The 18960-nt window shown below is 44.2% G+C and overlaps 2 protein-coding genes across 2 annotated transcripts in view; both read left to right on the top strand.

Moving 5' to 3' along the window:
• The window catches only part of spred1 (sprouty related EVH1 domain containing 1), a 33456-nt gene extending 19408 nt beyond the window's left edge, over positions 1-14048 (top strand). The window contains exons 4-6 of the mRNA XM_070979958.1: positions 3119-3165; positions 8519-8674; positions 8844-14048. Of these exons, the coding sequence (XP_070836059.1) occupies positions 3119-3165; positions 8519-8674; positions 8844-9542 (902 nt within the window). The 3' untranslated portion in view covers positions 9543-14048. The remainder of the gene's footprint in view (positions 1-3118; positions 3166-8518; positions 8675-8843) is intronic.
• Positions 14049-15561: 1513 nt separating this feature from the next.
• On the top strand, positions 15562-18950 carry fam98b (family with sequence similarity 98 member B). The gene is made up of 8 exons (XM_070979959.1): positions 15562-15765; positions 15959-16107; positions 16205-16333; positions 16428-16603; positions 16963-17043; positions 17173-17289; positions 17450-17617; positions 17713-18950. Exons 1-8 carry the CDS (start codon positions 15728-15730, stop codon positions 17989-17991), a joined length of 1137 nt encoding a protein of 378 aa, XP_070836060.1. The 5' UTR covers positions 15562-15727; the 3' UTR covers positions 17992-18950.
• The last annotated feature ends 10 nt before the right edge of the window (positions 18951-18960 follow it).

Raw genomic sequence — 18960 nt, 5'->3', positions numbered from 1 at the left:
GTGTTTGTTTTTGCCACTGACAGCCTCAGATTGTTTTTCTAAGTGTCTGACAACGTTATGGAAAGGATCCCTACAGAGATAGACCTTTTTGTTAAAGAGTAAGATCCTTTTTATTTAACCAGAAACAACTGCTATGTTGCTCTCGCCAAAGCCACCAGACTCCATTTACAGAAACAGTCATTTTAGCATCGTAAAACACACTTCATTCAAACTCCACAGAAACAAAATAAAACTCACCAAAACTGTCTTGGTTTGTCTTTCACTGTTCCAACCATCACCACCAAGTCTGCTTTGGTCGAAATAAACTCTTAATTCACCAAACTGGGAGAGGAGCGAGCGGACATCAGCAGCAGGATAAACAGCATGTAGAGACGCAGTATTTTTACATCTAAGTCAGACTTCAGCAGACTTTCCCAGTGAAAAAACAGTAGTGGCCAGACAACGCAAACTCTGGTTGTGTGACTCTTGTCCGTCATGCAGTGCATTCAGTGCAGCGGCGCAGGCCCGTTACTTTAATTCTTATGAAGGACTGCTATTTATGTATAATAGAGTATTTTTACACATCGGTACTGCTACTTTTACTCAACTAATAGATCTGAATATCACTGCCTTTAACCCCAAAAGGCCCCTTCTTCGCCCTTGTCATATAGCACACTGACTGTTATTGGATTTTGGGGTGTCTGTAGAAGTCTCCCTGGACTCCTTGAAGCTGTACAGTTTCTGCGTGCTTGTAAACGCTTCCACTCTTTCCTGTGCATGTCAGCTAGAGCAGCTGATGGAGACTTTCTTCTCCCCAGTGCCCCTCTCTCTCTCTCTCTCTCTCTCTCTCTCTCCTTCCCCTGCTGTCCTCTCCTGCCTCTGCTCTCCTTTCTCTCCTGGCATCTTCTGTATTCTGCCAGTGTTGTGTAATGCCTCTCCTCAGCTCAGGCAGGCAGCTTCTTCTGTATTCCTGTTGCATCGTTCTGCTGCTGGACTGCTGCGTGAATGTGTGTGGGGAGAGAGAAGAGGCAGAGAGAGAATATGTTTTGCCCGTGTGTATGTGTGCGCACGTGTGTGTACCAGTCTTGCAGTCCTCTGTTGCCATGGCAACGCCGGGCACATGGCTCAGGCAGCTTCGCAGCCCAGCACCGCCAGAGTCGTGCTGCAGGAAGCCTCTTTCTCTCTGTAGTGGAGAAATGCGCAAACACACACACACACACACACACACACACACACACACACACACACACACACACACACACACACACACACACACACCTTTCTCCGTGTGATTCAGACGGACAGACTGATGGACTGACTCAAGCCCAGTGAATTCTTCTGGCCTCTCTGTGGCAGAGACGGCACTGCTGCCTATTGCTGCATTTCCTCCCTGAATACAGACAGACTGACTGATGCCCCACAGCTTCAAACGAGGCCTCGGTGATCCTAATTAAGTGAACCTAAGTTTTAAAAAGAACCTCTTGATGCCCCAGGTACAAACAGTTTCCCCTCCATCCCAGTGGAAATGGGTTAATCCCTGTTTTCCCTAACGTTGCCGAGACAGTAGCCCCAACCATTTTCCCCTCTATTAAGTTTCTTTAAGAGTGTTTTCTTTTCTAATGAATATTCTGGCTGCTGTTGCCGCTTGAATATCAAGTGCTAGGTTTGTTTTCATGAGACGTGCACTAGTGTTGTGTGTAAAATTACAATACTAGTCTGAATATCAGTCTTGTAAAGTAATATTATAGTAAACAGTACTATATTTTAATCTTAATCATACAGCTGGAAGCGCGTGGGTATAACACACGTCATGTCCCTTTAAAACGCCATTTGGCAGTTGAGCCTGCTGTTCAACTTGCAGCACATCTCAAAACAGATCTGGGGCCAGACATGTCATAATATCTGAGTACTTAGCATGTTGCAGGTATAAATTCTGTGTTTTTTCTGAACACTTGCATTGCAAAGTAGACCGTATCAGAAAACCTTTCATTCGCACAAGTAATGAGACCAAGAATGCAGAATTGAAACAAATAACATCAGCTCACAAGTTACACACAGAGCTAGGTATGACATCATTCAGTGAATATCTTGCATACAGCACAGTTTGACACCAGTCGTTCACTCCTTTTATTTGCCAGACTTTCACTGCAGTATGTCATGCATTGCTCATGAAATGCTGCACTTTGAACTCCCACAGTGAAGTGTGGTGCTTTCGCATTGACACATATTAACACAATTACAATTTACAGCAAAATCTGATACGGTATTTAAGTAGAGCTTATGGGTAGTGTTGTTTTATAAAGGGCAGTAATACTACAATATTGCCAGTATAACAATATTATCTATGTAACAGCGGCGTTCTCAATCGGAAAAACATCTTCCTGCGTGAGTGGAAAAAGGGTTTAACAAAACAGCACTTAGTGCTAAAATATCAGTAACATTAGTGTCCTTCCTCGGGTTACGCCATCCACTGTTTCATTCTCTATAGTAATGAAAAGCTGTAACATGGTCGGCCCGGTACCTGAAACATAAGCTGTGGCTCCAGCATCAGCAGACGAGGTGTTTTGGATGCGGAAATGGCACATGGTGCTTTAGTATAGGTTGGGGTTTCTTTATTCTAGGCATGCATATTTCATTAACTTCTGTGTGTCCCACTGACACAAAGCAGCTTTCATTTCCCCATTAGGCTACAGTCAAGAGGAAAGCAGAAGTCTTGTCTTATTCTGGCCTGATGAGAATCAGCAGCGAAAATCTGTTGGCTCAGACGTGCGTTGAGATGTCATCCTTTGAGAGTGAAATGGTTTTTGATAAATACATTTCGATTACACATATTCTTAGAAATGTAGCTACGGTTTGAAAATGGGACAAGGAAGTCAGCACGTCTGGTGCAAGCTTTCACTGGTGTTCCATGAGGTTTCGCCCCCTAGTGGTAAAGTTCCAAAAATTAGTCACTCCAATTAAGCTATCCAAGACACTATGTGTGAGGAGGTTTTAATGCCATAGATAATGACGATGTATTGTTTTAAGCTGTTAATCACTTATTTAACTGCAGCAGTGCCTGTATTGGTTTGAGTGTTTAAAACGATCAAATTGGGTCTCTGATCTGTTTCCCGTCTGGGTTCTTTGTTCTCTCTTCCAGGTTGTCGGTCGTTTGGGGAAGGGGACACTCCCGAGGATGGACTACCGGTGAGTGAGATAAAAGCCGAGAGCTTCTGTCTGAAAAAAATGTGTTTGTGTGCGTGCAGATGAGTCCATTTTTATGTTTTCTTGACTTGGAGGAGTCTAGCTTCTCTGTTTGAGTGTGTTGGAGAAAATTTATTTAGGCTAACGGCATTTCTTTTTGTCAGAAAATGCATTACACTGTAAAACATTTACAAAAAAACTAAACATTAAACATGACGATTCATTTTTAATGATGTGTCTTCGTGTCACGGAGTGGGAAATGGATGATTATAATGTTGAAGTGCACCTGGTGTAGATTTTTGTGAAATAAGATTCATCGCTCGGCTCTCCCTCGCGATTAAAGATGAGGCAGGTCATAGCTAGAACCTGAGCCATATGTTTGAGCCCTGATGCGTCCCACCCAGGTGCTGACACCTGCCTTTGTTTTCTAACAGTTGTTCTTGAAGATTTACAGGTGTTTAACTAGTGCCAGCCAGACCCTGAGGTGAAGCTGGGTGTTGGCCAGCAAATGTGTTAGAGCAGGCTCGGCTGTCTCTATCAATCTAACTTGGTTGCTGTCACTCTTGTTACAATTGATGCCGATATAATAAGTATTGCCTCAGGAGCTGGTTGTTCAAAGGCAGTTGTGGTGAAAATACTTTGTGACTGCAGTGGTCTCCAAACTGGATGCGTTGCTTCATGAGCTGGGCCTCTTTTTGTCGACAGGTTGAGATCTGTTAAGGTGCGTTATGTTAAGAAATGTATATGTTTGCCCTGTTCCCGGCATGTGGCGCTCTATTGACTGCTGATGTGTGGTTAAGAATGCCGTCGTCTGTTCAGCAGAGAAAGGCAGCAGGTCTATAGTTCACGTCTACACACCCATGTTGATTTGTTTTAGATATCAGGCTGTTACAGGAACACCGGTCACCTGTTCTACTTCTGATTGCAAGTAGGTGAAAAGACACCTTTGTGGGCGTGAAGGGCCGTTCTTGCAATGCACACTTACACTGAGTGACAAGAAATGCAGAAACCTCAGACAACAGTCCTGCAGTAGGTGCTACCTTTGTGAAACATGTTATTAATTACTGTTGACACAGTGTCAGAGAGGTGTTGATTCAACTCTGGTCATTTTTTACACTGTAGTTTATGGTGCACACAAAGGCACAGCTTCAGAACATACTTAAGAATTGAGTCAGCACACAAATAACTCAAATAGTAGCCTCAACAAGTATTACTGTCCGGGCCGCTGTGTTGCATTGCATTGTGTTTCTAGTTTTTGCTGACTATTGAAACTGCCCCACCAGATCTTTGACACTACCCGGTGCCTCCTAAGAGTTGTTTGCTAGCGTTGTCAGAGTCAAGTCATCACCTTTGACCTGCCCTGGTATCTTACATCCTGTGCATCGTGGACGAGAGGAGCATTGAAGGAGGGAGAGCTGCGTTCCTGTTCCTGTGGCGAAGTTCCTCTTTAAGGAATCAGCCTGAACATACAGGAAATCCAATGGCACCACTGTTGCTAGGCAGCAGGAGGGGGGTAGAAGGGGGTGTTCACAAGGTTCAGTGAGTGAGCCACCGAGGGTGTCACCATGGTGATTTGGCATCCGAATGTTGCGGTCGGAGACCTGGGCTACAGAGAAGGAGAAGTGAACCAGTGGCAAGTGCTGCAGCCAAGGAACTAGCAAATACCAGCACACAACAAGGCGCAATGTTAGCCGCGGTGCACCACTGTAGTCACCCCCCCCCCCCCCCCCCCCATAGAAGCAGGAGATGGGTCCTGAGTAGCCTTGACCTTGTTGAGAAAGCAGACACTGTCTCATCAGCATGGGAGGTCACCATCCAGCCTCCTTCTCTTCCTTGATTAGATTCAGACATGTTTAAAAAGAATCTCTTGGTCTTTACTGGAATTCACGATAGCCTTGCATTGCTGCAAGCGCCGGACTCCTGTGTGTGTGTGGTGGTGAGCCGGCTTGTCCGTGCGTGTGTGTCAGTGTTCAAGACGGTCCTCTCCACCCACATCCTGCCTACTGAGGCTCAACACCCTCTTGAATGCCCTTCACAAGCTTACCACATTCTTCCTGTCACTCAGAAACACACACCACACGCAACATGTTTAACCCATATTTTTTTAAAAAAACAACAACAACAACAAAAATGTGGTTGCACAACACCCCACTCAGCTGTGATGACCCACTGCCAGGAATTATGCCGTACCACCACAGTCCTTCCGCTTGTACAAAGTAAAACGCATTTTTTCCGAATGCCACAGGAAAGCATCCGCTTCTAATTTAGCTCTGGCAGGAAGTTTTCTCTTATCAGTTTAGTACACAGAGGTTTTGTTGGCCAGTTGACTTTTACAGCCTCGCTCATAGACCAGAGACTCAGCCATGCTTCATAAAGCACCCTGGAGCCAGGAGGAAGAGCACTTTAAAGGAATAGTTTGACATTTTGGCTTTGTTAGAAGAGCTGTATGAGAGCTGATACCACTCCTCATATATGAGAAGCTTAGAATAAACACTGGAAGCGGGGAAACGTCAAGCCTGGCTCTAGTTTTACTGGTTAGGTGGTCATTTTTGGCCAAGCAAAGCAGCCACAACTTTTACACTTTGTTTTTTGTACATATTAAACAGCCAAAATATAAAGTGTTGATTAGTGAGCTTTAGAGGCAGCGGTAGCCAGGCTAGCTGTGTCCAGTCTGTATGCTAAGCTAAGCTAACCAGCCGCTGGCTATAGCTTAATATTTAGCCTACAGACCTGAGATCGCCGTCTTCTTCTTATCTAACTCTGGGCAACAAAGCCAATAGGCATATTTGAGGGATACATGGGGAGGTGCCTGGACCTTTTTCCTGTTAACAAGACACAGAGATGAGCGCTCCTCATGATTTGCCTCATTTACCCTATTTCTAGAGTGTGTATACATGTATACAGACGTAAAGCAGTCAGTGTTTGTGATGAAACAGCCGGACATGCACACCATCACCTCTGCTCCTCTTCATGTCTACTTTCGAGATCCAGCATGTTCTCTGGGTTTTCAGTATGTGGGCCGACCCCAGCCTTCCCTGTCCTGAGCCCCTGCGCCTTTTAGGGCGGAAGTGCATGGAGCCAGGTTGCCCATGGCTCCCACCACCTCCATCCCTCGTCTCCCCCTCCCCTCCCTCACCCAGCCACATCTCCAGGGTCAGCTCTGCTCCAGATTGGCCCCCACGCATGCCTTTGAATGGTGGGGCTTAGGCAAGCGCTTTAAAAGGAAGCCCGAGTCTGTTTCCCATTTCACCCCCCCACCCCCCACCCCACCCCTCGCTCCTTTCTTTCTTTCTCTCACATACACACACAGCTGTCATCTGGCTTTTTAAGTTCTGTGCTGCATTTCTCCAGCTGGAGCTGGTTTATGACATTCCCTCGGCAGACTCTTTGGCCTCCCGCTCTCCTTCTCCCTTTCTCTCTCTTCCTCTCTCTCTCTCTCTCTCTCTCTCTCTCTCTCTCTCACACACACATACACACACACACACACACACACACCCAAACATGAATACAACACAAAGTCATTTTTTCCTGTTCTGTTCTTTCTCTTCTCTCCCTCCACTGTCTCCTATTCCTCACATTCCCCTGCAGACACTCTGGATGTGCGTTACACCACTTGGTATGTTTGGAGGCAAAGAAGGAGCAAAGTCTCACACACACTCACACACACACACACACACACACACACACACCATGTGTTAGCAGTCTAGAGGTGGGGGGGCAAGCAGAGGAGAGAGAGAGGAAAAAAAGAAGAGAAAGAGAGGGAAAAAAAAGAAGTCAAAGGAAGCATCTCTTAGCAACCACAGGACAGTAATTACTGTAGCAGCAGCTGGGAGCAAACCAGATTTCCGCTGTGCGTTAAAGCACTGGCGTGGGCTACTTTACACACGGCACTGACTAACCAGAGCCAGCAGCCTCCTCCACACGCAGAGCAGAGAGAGAGAGAGAGAGAGGGAGGGTGGGAGAAGGAGAGGAGAGGAGGACTAACCCTGCCTTGATGAGGTCGGGGTGTGTGTGGGAAAAGAGGGACAGCGAGCCAGTGTGTGCGAGGCTCGACTGTGGTTGGATCGAACTCGTACGTGTGAAGATACCTCGGCGCGTGTCCATGTTTGTGTATTTCTGAGTGGAAGAGAGATGTAACCTTGAAGACATTTATTTTGCAGTTTTGCTTGATTGATTTTCTTGAATGGTTTTCAGACTGCCTCTAAAGGCTGCACTGAGGAGGAAGGCGCAGTTTTAATTTTCCGTTGTGAATCGAATCGGCCCCAGTTCTGCTCGTTTTCACAGGATTTGCGTGTGTGATGTGAGGTTTGGTGCGCGGACGTTGTCCAGTTGGTTGTGCTTAAATAACGCTGGACATGAAATATCATCACACGGCTCTTGATGTAATAACCGACTATCCTCCCCCATCTCTCATCACCTCTGCACACATGAATCATGAATAGCCCTCACTTTTGATTTTGTTGCCATGAGCACTGAAGTATCGGACTAATCCTATTGGATCTTTAACTATTTACTTTATTTCCATCAATGTGTAGAAATACATTTTTGCAGTGTTTATATTTTCAAATGCATTTGCAGTCTGTAGCATTCAAAAAGATGTTATTTATAGCCCCCTCGTTCTGATTGATGCCAACAGTGAGCTTCCCTCTTGTAATTAAAAGGTTGTTTGGTGTGAGGTGGAAGGAATGCTCACACGGTTTCCAACGTTTCTCTCGCTTTATTTTCGCATGTTTCGAGTGCCTCTTTTTTTAGGCCCGTGTTTGTAGATTTTGCATCAGCTAAAATGTTTGTGGGAACACATGCAAGGCTGATGGGAACTCTGAGTTCTTAACAGAAGGGGCCTTGAGTCATCACCACACAGCACAGTCATTTGGGCAGGCGTGGGCGCAGGATGCCCCCTGGTGGTTTAAAGTGGAACACACACACACAGCCTACACACCTTGAGTCAAAACAGTTGTGGTCATGGAAAGTGAACTGATGGACCATTAGTGCTTTTGACAGGGTAATGGTAACACAGAATGTGAGAGTGATGGATGTGAAGGGCTTCAACTGATCATTTTTAGCATGTGCATATAAAATAATGATGATTGCACATCACCGTTTAGCAGAGCCTGAGGTGATACCTTAAAATAGTATATAACTGCTTTGAGTGCTTGCAAAAATTCCCCAAAGTATTCACGTATTCTAAAAATGTTTTTGTTAGCAACTAATTAATTGATGAATCAAGGCGGCGCACAGATGTTTCTTTGATGTGCGTCCTTCTGAAGGCAAACATGAGTTTTCCTTTGAATGTGTTTCCACAAGCCGTCTGTCAAACTCAGCTGGCTGACTTGAATTATTGTCTGTGTTTCTGTAGGTGTGTGATGAGCCTCCCTCCATCTGTACCCCAATGAAAGAGCCCTTCTCTCCCCTGAACAACGTCGTCTCCACCGAGCCATTCAGGGGCTGCTACGTCCGCGCCCAACCCTTCGACGAGTTCCCCTCCAGCAACCGGCGCTACCTGCCTCCACAGGTCTGCCTCTCCTTCATCCAACCAGTCACATCTTTGATGTTCTATAGAATTTATATATGATTGTTATAACGATGTCTTGGAGCAAGATTGAAGCCTGTGAGATAAGTTAGTTACTACAACAAAAAATTGTATTCTTGTTGAGTAATTCTCACTTTCTCCTCCTTCCAAGGTCTCCTTTAAGTCCACCCGTCATGTCAGCTTTCATATGGACGAAGAGGAGATCGTTCGCATCAACCCACGCAAGGACGTGCTCATCCGCGGCTACGAGGACTATCGCCACCCTGTCATGTGGAAGCAGGAGGCCGACCGCGAGGACCTGGACTTCCCCACCGCCTTCCACAAACTGGACAGTAAGAAGTGCGAGTACCTCTTCCCCGACGGCCCCGGCGGGGACTCCCACTCTGGCCCCGGTATGGGCCTCGGAACGGGCATGGGGCTGGGTCTGGGTAAGGACACGGCCATCAAGACCCAGCCCTCTCCCCTGCTGAAGTCCAAGAAGGGCAGACGGCGGCGGGAGGACGGCGAGCGTTCGCGCTGCATCTACTGTCGGGAGATGTTCAACCACGAAGACAACTGGCGGGGGCAGTGCCAAGACGCCCCCGACCCGATCAAGCAGTGCATCTACAAAGTCAGCTGCATGCTGTGTGCCGAGAGCATGCTGTACCACTGCATGTCCGACTCTGAGGGCGACTTCTCAGACCCCTGCTCGTGTGACACGTCTGACGAGCAGTTCTGTCTGCGCTGGCTGGCCCTGGTGGCGCTCTCCTTCATTGCGCCCTGCATGTGCTGCTACCTGCCTCTGCGCGCCTGCCACCACTGTGGCGAGGCCTGCCGCTGCTGTGGGGGCAAGCACAAGGCCGCAGGGTGACCTGACGACGGACTCTGGGACACCCTCAAAGCTAGCTAACACAGGAAGTGGATAAAAGCGGAAAATTAAAAGCCGGCGTCCTTTTTTCATTCCCTCTCAGACGGGGTGATATGTTGTTGATCCCCAGCTCTGAGGGCTTTTGGAGATTTCAGTTTGTGTTTGTCGCCGACAAGCAGCAGTGGAGGACAAACCATATGCTTTGTGGGGGCTCTGAGCACCAAGCTAAGTTCAGGAGCTTAATCTGAGGAGAAGAGTAGGAGGAGGCTTCAAGATTAATAGACTTGGAGATGTTACTAAACACACCTGTACACTCACACATACTCTCTCTCTCTCTCTCTCTCTCTCTCTCTCTCTCTCTCTCTCTCTCTCTCTCTCTCTCTCTCTCTCTCTCTCTCTCTCTCTCTCTCACACACACACACACACACACACCCCTCTCACATTCACACTCATGCATTGACAAAGCCAGGCCACAAACGTCAGAACTCTACTACAAGTAATGTGTAACTTTATGAAGGAAAATTGTCTTTTGTACAGAGAGCGACAACTTGATGACAAAAAAAGAAAACAAAACTATTCTGCGTTGAGAAAAAATACTTGCTGTTTGAGTATGCTAAAAGGGATCTGTTCTTGCTTTTTTGTGAATTTGCAGTTGGGTAACAGTGGCCTTTCCTTCATGGCTTAAGCATTTGCTGACAATGTAATTACTAGACAGAGAAAAGTGCACTAGAAATGGTATTCCCCATCCCCTCCGCCCCCTCCGACTTAAGGTAACCCTCTCAAATTCTTGTGGTACATTAACCACCGTATTTAGTGTAATTTTAACATTTGAGAGACGTTGCTGTGGTGGATGTATGGCCAATTCCTTGTTTTCCTTTCCATTGAATGTTGAAAAAAAAAAGAAGAAGAACAAATCAAAGAGTTAACAGCTTGTTTTTGAAGGTACAGCTTCTGACATTCAGCGAGAAGATGTTAAAATAACGACTTTCCCGACGTGATTTAGACCATTTGATTGCATTCCAAAATAAAGGGATTGACTCCATGATTAGAAGGGAAAAAATGGTAACGACTCTACCATGCCGACTTCCCCAAAACAGTTTTTCCACATCTTGCAAACAGCATTAGAACCTCTTGAACCATTTGAATTGAAACCAATACGTGACAATTTCATCCACTTCAGTGAATTTCAGTTTTAGTCCGGTTATTTACTGCTGTAGTGAAATTGTTTGGTGTTTTTGTTTCTTCACTGTTATTTTCCTGCTCATTTTATAATTACTTTCGAACAAATGCTGAAAATGTTGCTCAACCAGCAAGTTTTGTTTTGGTGAGTAAAGGGGTGACAGTGCTCCTTGGTTAGATGATGAGGCACTTAAAGTAGGCTCTTCTTTTATTGAGAATCCCACAGATTTTAAACTTAATTTCGACTTAATTTAACATCCAATTTGGCATGAAAGCACTGCTCTCCAAGCTTTGGTTGCAGCACCCTCTCCAAATTTCAATGTTTGTCCCATGAATTGGTGGTTTTCTTTGTTTTACTTTCCCCTCTTCTCCTGTGTAAATGTCGTTGTAACCACGTTGTTCCTCAGAAGTTCAAGTCCACTCCATCCGTGTGTCTTCATGTAACAGGCCCTGAATGAGTGAATGCATTGTGTCAGGAATGCTGAGTATCTTAGCTATTAAAAAACATACAGATGTGATGTATGTGTGTGTGTGTGTGTGAGTGTGCATAGGTCTGCATATGCACTGTTTGATTTGATGTCATGTAACGTCGCCACTGACTATGTGATGAAGGCTTTGACTTGTGACGGCACGAACCAGCTTCCTGTTTCCCGAAGCATCTTCGTCTGTTGGCTCCAGTGAACAAAGAGACGAGCAGACTGCTGAAGGAGTCGTTAACTAATTTGCTTTCTTTCCCAAAGTTAGATGAGAAGATCAAGACCGCTGCTTTAGCTTCCTGTTCAGTATTAAGCTGGAGCTAGCAGCCGCTTAGCTTAGCATAGCATAAAAAGTGGATATGTGGGGAAAAGGCTCGCTTGGCTCTGTCCAAATGTAACAGAATCTGTCTGCCTGCACCTTTAAAGGTCACTAATCAGCGTGTTTCATCTCATTTGGATAATTCGTACCTCCAGGATTGTTCTGTGTTGGTGTTTTGTACAAATGATGTAACATGTTATTTAGTGAGCTTTAGCCGTGGTGGTAGGTGGATTCTGTTACCTTCAGACGTAGTCAGGCTAGCTGTTTCCCCCTGTTTCCCTCCTAATGCTATGCTAAGTTAACTAGCTGCTGGCTCTCCCTTAACATTTAACAGATTTAACAGCGGTAACAATCATCTCACCTAACTCGGATTAACTCAACTACTCCTTTAAGATCCTTTGGGAAACAGAGGCTCGGCTCGGCTCGGCTCGGCTCGGCTCGGCACACCAGAGTCCAGCTGTGTTTGAACCCCACCTCCCACCCAGAAGAACAACACTTAGACCAGAACAAACTCCCAGCAGTGATAACGGTTCAGTTTGGACGTCTGGCTGCAATAACTGAAATCATCCCTAACTCTGAGGCACGTTTAAAGTTCGATTTGGTGCAGCTGTTGGGCTGTTGCTGGCAGACGTGCACCTCGCCTCAGCTCCTGTCACTCCTGGTTAAAAACGACGTAGTGGCACCTCTTAGTTTTCCTAATTCCACCCCGACCAACGCTCCCTTTACTTTCTATGCAAACTTTCTAACGTGGGAAACACATTGACCTCTCCACAGACTGAGTCAGTGACGGGACAGGACACTTTAACGCTATATAGGTAGACGAGCAACCCCTGGTACCAAACTCCAAACACCTGTAAATACTTAACGCTATATTTAAGTTCTGATAATAATCCCAGCTTTTTCTGTCTTTGAAATTTTGAAGACGGAGCTGTATTTATCGTTGCTGTCAGCATATACTGTAGCTTCAATTGACAGCATTATGTACATAGGTCACCTTTTAGTATTATTTCACATTGAAAAGTAGAGGGCGTTTGTGATGGAAATGACTATTGAGCTTCTAATAGAGTTTCTCTCTAGTTTTGTACGGTAGAAAGAAGGATAGTGCTAACACGGTACAGTAGTGGCAGTCCACTTGTTTCAAAAGTTTGATATATATAAATATATATATACATACATACGTATAAAGCTGCTAGATACAATCACTAATTTTATTGTTTTGACAGAGAAAATCAGCTATGAACGACTGTTAAACCCTAATTCTCCAACAGCATATAACCATGACGGTGAGTTTTTAAATGTTTGATGCTGCGTGTGTGATGAAGTGGACACTTGTGCGTGTGTGTGGGTGCGCGAGTGTTACTATATATGTGCGTTCTTGTGTGCCCACCAGTGCGTGAGCCGCGTGTGTGTTAGTTTCCGGCGGGCTGGCGGTGCGTGTGCGTGCGTGCGGGGTTGGTGTGTAACCAAATGTTTGGTTGGTTGTCATATTCTCCCATTGGAATTGGATTGCCCTGCATTATTGCAAGCTGAACCAAGGTTTGATGAACCTGATTAAAACTTGCTGGCTGAGAAGCAAAATGTAGGACGTGCATTTATACAAAGTGTAGAGAATGCTGAAATAACACTTCTCATTCTGCATTAACCAGCACAGTGCAACTTCCTGTCATGTACTGTATTATATATGCAACATGTGTCTGTCTGCTTTAATATATATATTTTTTTGACCTGCATTATATAAGACTTCAGTTTTAACCACTTTGCTGCTAGTCTTTTATCCTCTTTCAATCTTGGAAATTGTGCATATCTTTGGGAATGCATACAAGTGTACATTCTTGACATTGTGTAGATTAAAAAAGAAAAAAGCTATATAAACCTGTTTCTCTTCAGTGTATTGTTTTAAAAAGGTTACTTTTCACAGCAGTTGAGTGGTTATGTTTCAATTCTCCGATGCTTTGGTGCACTGATGATACTATATGTAAGCTTTTTTTCATCTTACAGCGCTTGATGTAACATTTATGTGATTAGTTCTAAATAGTGGAAGACATTTGTGTTTTGAAACTTGCAGTATAAATGGTACTACTCTTAACTATTCTGTAAACACTGCCTGTTTTCTTTCTTTTTCTTTCTCTCTCTCTCTTTGTGCATATTTCTTTCCTGTGCATCCTTTTGGTTTTCTTGAAGTTTCTTAGTGCCATCGCTTTTTCACATCCTGACAACCTCAAAAAAGTGCCTCACGTCCATCCTAGTTTCCATTTTATAATTTAACATCTCTCGTTCTGGTTCTATTGGTTTCTACACGTCTAGGTATTTCTTATCATGGTTCGAGAATACCAAGTATATGATGTAAAATTTATAGTCCCAATAACTCATGTCATAGTTGTATTTTCTTTATACAGATGTAGCTCGTTACTTTTCATAAATATATAATGTAAATATGCATACATATGTTTGTAACTGTTTTTATGTTACATCATACACTTGTAATTTGACATATCAAATAACATTATCATAATAAAATGGTGAGTTTTAATCTTTTGCCGTGCAGGCTTCCTTGTATTTCTTTTCACCAGTGCTTGTGCATGTCGAAAGCCTGGACTGGAAGTGAGAAAGTCTGCAGACAGCAAACAGGGATGAGACGAGTCCAGCGTGATTAGAGGAAGGTTTAAATGACCTTCTCCCTCTTTGAGATCTCCAGTACACATATTCGACCAGTATATCAAAAGTAGAGCTGAAATGATTTGTCGGGCAACATAGAATGAATCTGCAGCAGTTCTGACACATTAATGTTCGTGTTTTAATCAAACTCTTTTCAGTTCCAGCTTCTAACCCAAATACTTCAAGGTGGCGACAAGACACTGTTATGATTAGCAGGCGTGGAAGCTGTGAAAATACTCCTACATTCAAAACCTCACTGAAATAAAAGTATGTATTATCAGCAAAATGGACTTATCAAAAGTACAAGTACTCATTGTGCAGTAAAAAGTTTCTGTCAGTGTTTTATTATCATATACGATACTGCTGCATTCATGTGAATGTTAATCTACAGTAATGCATCATCTATAAAATCATCACGTTTGTGGTGTCGTCCTGTGAGTACTGTGTATCTGTAGAAAGTCAACTTCTCCTGAGCTCAGAAGAGCAAACCGTTTTCTGCTCTCTGATGATGCATTTTCCAGATAATCCAAGAGGGTTGAAATAGTTTACTTTAACCCACAAGGGACAATTAATCCTTCAGTTTATCAGAGACATTTGCTCCTGAGATGTAGTGAAGTGTGTGTAGAGTTGCATAACATAGTACTGAAGGAAAATACTAGTACCTCAAATTTGTACTTGAGTCCGGTGTGAGTAAATGTTACATTCAACCAACAGTTCTTACACATAAGGAGATGATGGTTTGTATTGAGAGAAGTTACACAGAGAAACTACTTTTGACTCGATACAGTTCATTATGTTATTGTTAGTGAACCTTGAATGAAACCTAAAACAAGCATTTACAACAACTGAATTGGAAAGAAGTAACTAAGTACATTTAGTACATAAGTACATAAGTACTTGATTTTAATTTAGATCATTTTAGGCACTATTTTATGTATTTCCATTCCCTCTGACTTGCTTTTACTCCACTACATTTACCTGATAACTGTACTAATTACTCTACCAGATTAATATTTTACTGTCAGCATGATGAGGGATCATAAAATACAGTAAGGTCTAGTAAAAATAAACTTTTCAGGAGCCTTGTTTTAACTCATCAACAAATTCAGACATAATGATTTTTCTCAGCTATAAATAACTGTCCTTCAAGTGCTTTGAAAGCAAGCAACTCACGAATTTACAAATTTGGACAATTTTCCTTATTAACGTCATTCCTCACAGTGAATGCTTTTACTTCAAAAAAAAATTAAACACATTTTATTTTAAAAATCTGGGTCGAATTCTGACTGAAATTGCAGTTTTTTATTGTGGTATATCTACGTATTTACACATGCAGTACTGGAGCGGAACCATCGCCGCGGAACGACATATTCAACGTCGAACGTTTCACTTCGGCTAACATACGAAATCGGAACAGCAAGGAGGCACTACAGCTTCCAGGCATGTTGGCACCGCAGAAATGAATGGGTACACAGACTGTAAATGTTGACGTTGTTGTAGCTTTAACGTCGTCATGTTTTAAGTAGACAAACACATGTACAAACCTCACGGATTCGGCCATGGAGTGTGACATTTTGGACTCGTTAGAGCAGCTTGGGTAAGCTAATTACTGTTAGCATGTTAGCATTGCGTCTAACTTCACAGTCACTGTCAGGTTTAAGCCTGTGTGTTTGAAAGCAACTGAGTGACTTCTATAGCTGAGTGTAAAGTAGCTGATGGGAACAATACCTCCGTATAATATCTGGGTGTTTTGCTAATTTGACTCCTCTCACTACGGTACTGGTCCGTAGGTATGACGGCCCTCTGCTGGAGGAGAAGGCGCTGCTCACAGCCGCAGAGGGAGGCCTGTCTTCGGCTAAGTTTGTGGAGCTCTGCAGGTGGCTGGCATCCAGGTTAAAGCCGCTGTGCGATCTGGAGGAGAGCATTACTTCCGGTCCAGGTGAGCCATATCCATTCACACCTGATTCTGATGCCCAAAACTGTCACTGATGTCTCATTTTCTCTCAACCTCTCCTCTGTCTGCCCCCGCCCTCCAGACGACATGGACAGCCTTCAGGTGGAGATGAGTGGTTTGCTGAAGGAGTTGCACTGTCCTTACAAAGACGTCGTTTCAAGGATCCTCAAGGGCAGTGTGCCAAATGCAAAAGACCATCTCAAGTTTGTCTGTATGTAATCACTGGTACTTTGATCAGTGTGCTCTGCGCTCCCTGTGCGGTCAGTGAGTCACTAAAGAATTTGATCGTTGTGTCTCCTATCAAGTGTTTCTGAGCTCTGAGCTCCAGGCAGCTCAGATCGTGAAGAGCAGAGGAGTCACTGATGAACAAACTGAAGAGAGTCCAGCGTGTCAGGAGCTCCGGACGATCTGTGAAACCCTGAATCTACCAGAGCCCAGAGGACAGGACGCGGCAGGAGTATTCTCTCAAGTCCAAGACAAGGTGGGACTCTTTAATACTGCTTATGTACATTCATCAACATTAACCTGTTGGAATTTGATAATAGAGGATAAAAAGATGCATCTTCACTAACAGACTTTTTGCTTTTTATCTATAACTCAAGCCCAATAAAGTTATGTGTTGTAGCTGTGCATGCCGGCGAAAAATGTTTTACGCATGCCCCTTGTGTTCACTTCCTGTTTGGTGTCATGTTGATTGTAAAATTTAAGTAGCAATGTTTAAAGCATTAAATGTTAACTGGGTCCATGTGTGTGTCCTGTCTGCAATGATCTCTATCATTGTAATGAAAAAGATTTGTTTTTGTATCGTGCTAATGCATCAAACCCGGTGTGTCACTGTAGGTTGATAAAGTACTTGAAGAGCTTCCAAATGGCTCCATTGGAAACCCGGTGCTAAAAAAACCTCTATGCAGTGAACAGTGGGTGAGTAGATCTGAAATTTAGACTGCATCTTCTGAACTGTTGTATCTGTGTATTAGTTGCTGGGTGTGATTTGTATCATGTAAAGTGTATTTGGATGTTAGCTCACTTTGGCTTGTTTCCTCTCTGCAGGAGAAGTTGCGCAGCATAAACGCGGTCCTGTCTTCGGAGTACGAGTGTCGGCGCAGGATGCTGATCAAACGGCTCGACGTCACAGTTCAGTCTTTCGGCTGGTCAGACAGAGCCAAGGCACGTTCAGATAATAACACACAAGTTTTTATACTCTGCTCCTGTCCAGGGGAATCTAAACGGGTGGAAATCAGATTCCAACATTTCAGATTTTGCTGGGAATGATCGTTTTCTAATGAACAGCGCTCTATCTCTCTAACGTGTGCCTGTGGTTTGTTAGGTAAAGGTGGACAGCATGGCGAGGGCCTACCAGCCTAAGAGACACTCTCTGAGGCCACAGTCCACAGTGGACATGGCCGAGCTGCTGGCTGCCAGAGAAGACATCTGCAACGTGGTGAAGACCAGCAGCGGCTCCAGCCGGGAGAAGACGACTTGTGCTGTCAACAAGGTGCAGAAGAACGTTTCCACTTTCCTGATAAACGCTTTAAATCTGATGTTTTTGTCTGAAACAACCATGTGTCTGGTCTTCTCATATATCCACAGATCCTGATGGGGAGAGTCCCGGACAGAGGAGGACGTCCCTCGGAGATAGAAGCACCACCTCCTGAGATGCCACCATGGCAAAAAAGACAAGACGGTGGAGGAGGTGGCGGCTGGGGAGGCCGTGGTGGAAGAGGAGGAGGTGGTTGGGGGGGAGGAAGAGGAGGAGGAGGCGGTGGAGGTTGGAAAGGAGGTGGATGGAACCAAGGAGGACATGGTGGACATGGTAGCTATGGAGGACATGGTGGACACGGAGGAAAAAGAGGACGGTACCAGTATTAATTTCTCTTCTGCTTCCACTTTTAGCATCTCGCGTGAAGTCAGTTCTGTTTTTCGGTGGAGGGAGAAAACTGAACTTCCAGTGAAACTTCTTCCTCTTTTAGATGATTCATAAATGCTCCGATTTTCATTTTTATTAGTTTTTCCTTTTGCTTTTTTAATATTGTCATGAGTGTTTTTGAAGTGAAAACACCAGTGTTACTGTACAAGTACCCTTTTTAACACAAAACAACTGATGCAATGTGCACTGGGCCATAATTCTGCAACTCTGTCCCAAATCCAGACTACATAACAATGTTGGGTCCTTTTCTCCCACAATGAAACGCACAGTGGAAATGGAGTAGCAGCTGCTGTGGAAGACGGGAACATCACGAGAAACCAAAAACTGTTATTAAAAAGATTTTAGGAAAAACATTTTAATCTTTGAAGTCAGCGGATTTCTGTTATACTGAAATAAGTAGTGTGTAGTGTGGAACTGGGACACGGGTTGCATTTTTGACAAAGTTCAGGCACCGCTGAGTGGACTCAGAGGGACAAAGACACTACATCAGTTTTGCTCAGCATAAAATACGAATTCTATACACTGAAGGTTTTGCTTTTTAAGCTCATGTAATTGGACTGTTTGATGGATTCAAGGATTGAGTGGAGGATGTTGAAGATGATGATGTTTATAAAACCTCAAAGGCAAATGATGAGAAGCCATCTTTGCCCGGGAGAGTTGTCACCCTGATGACTGAAACCACTGCTACTGGTAAGGAATCAGTAATACCGGTTAGGAAGGCTGAGGACACTGTAAAAACATTGGACAAAAAAAGTGTCCTCAAGACTCTCTTTAAACCCATATTTACATTTCGGACTGATAAAAATCTCTCGCCACATTTCCATGAAGATTCTGTACCAGCTATCATGACTGTGATCCGTTTTCACCTCAATTTATTTAATAAAGATCTCTTCCAATGATGTAAGCTCCCT

The sequence above is a fragment of the Chaetodon trifascialis genome, chromosome 14 (genome assembly GCF_039877785.1).
Source record: "Chaetodon trifascialis isolate fChaTrf1 chromosome 14, fChaTrf1.hap1, whole genome shotgun sequence".
NCBI classification, from domain to species: domain Eukaryota; kingdom Metazoa; phylum Chordata; class Actinopteri; order Chaetodontiformes; family Chaetodontidae; genus Chaetodon; species Chaetodon trifascialis.
Note: the sequence above shows the minus strand (reverse complement) of the source record. Positions and strands in the feature narration are given on the sequence as shown.

Coding starts and splice junctions, on each gene's coding strand:
- fam98b (XM_070979959.1), top strand. CDS start 15,728: ATGGAGTGTGACATTTTGGACTCGTTAGAGCAGCTTGG. Junction 17,290..17,449: donor GCTGGTCAGACAGAGCCAAG/GCACGTTCAGAT, acceptor GTGGTTTGTTAG/GTAAAGGTGGACAGCATGGC. Junction 17,618..17,712: donor CGACTTGTGCTGTCAACAAG/GTGCAGAAGAAC, acceptor ATATATCCACAG/ATCCTGATGGGGAGAGTCCC.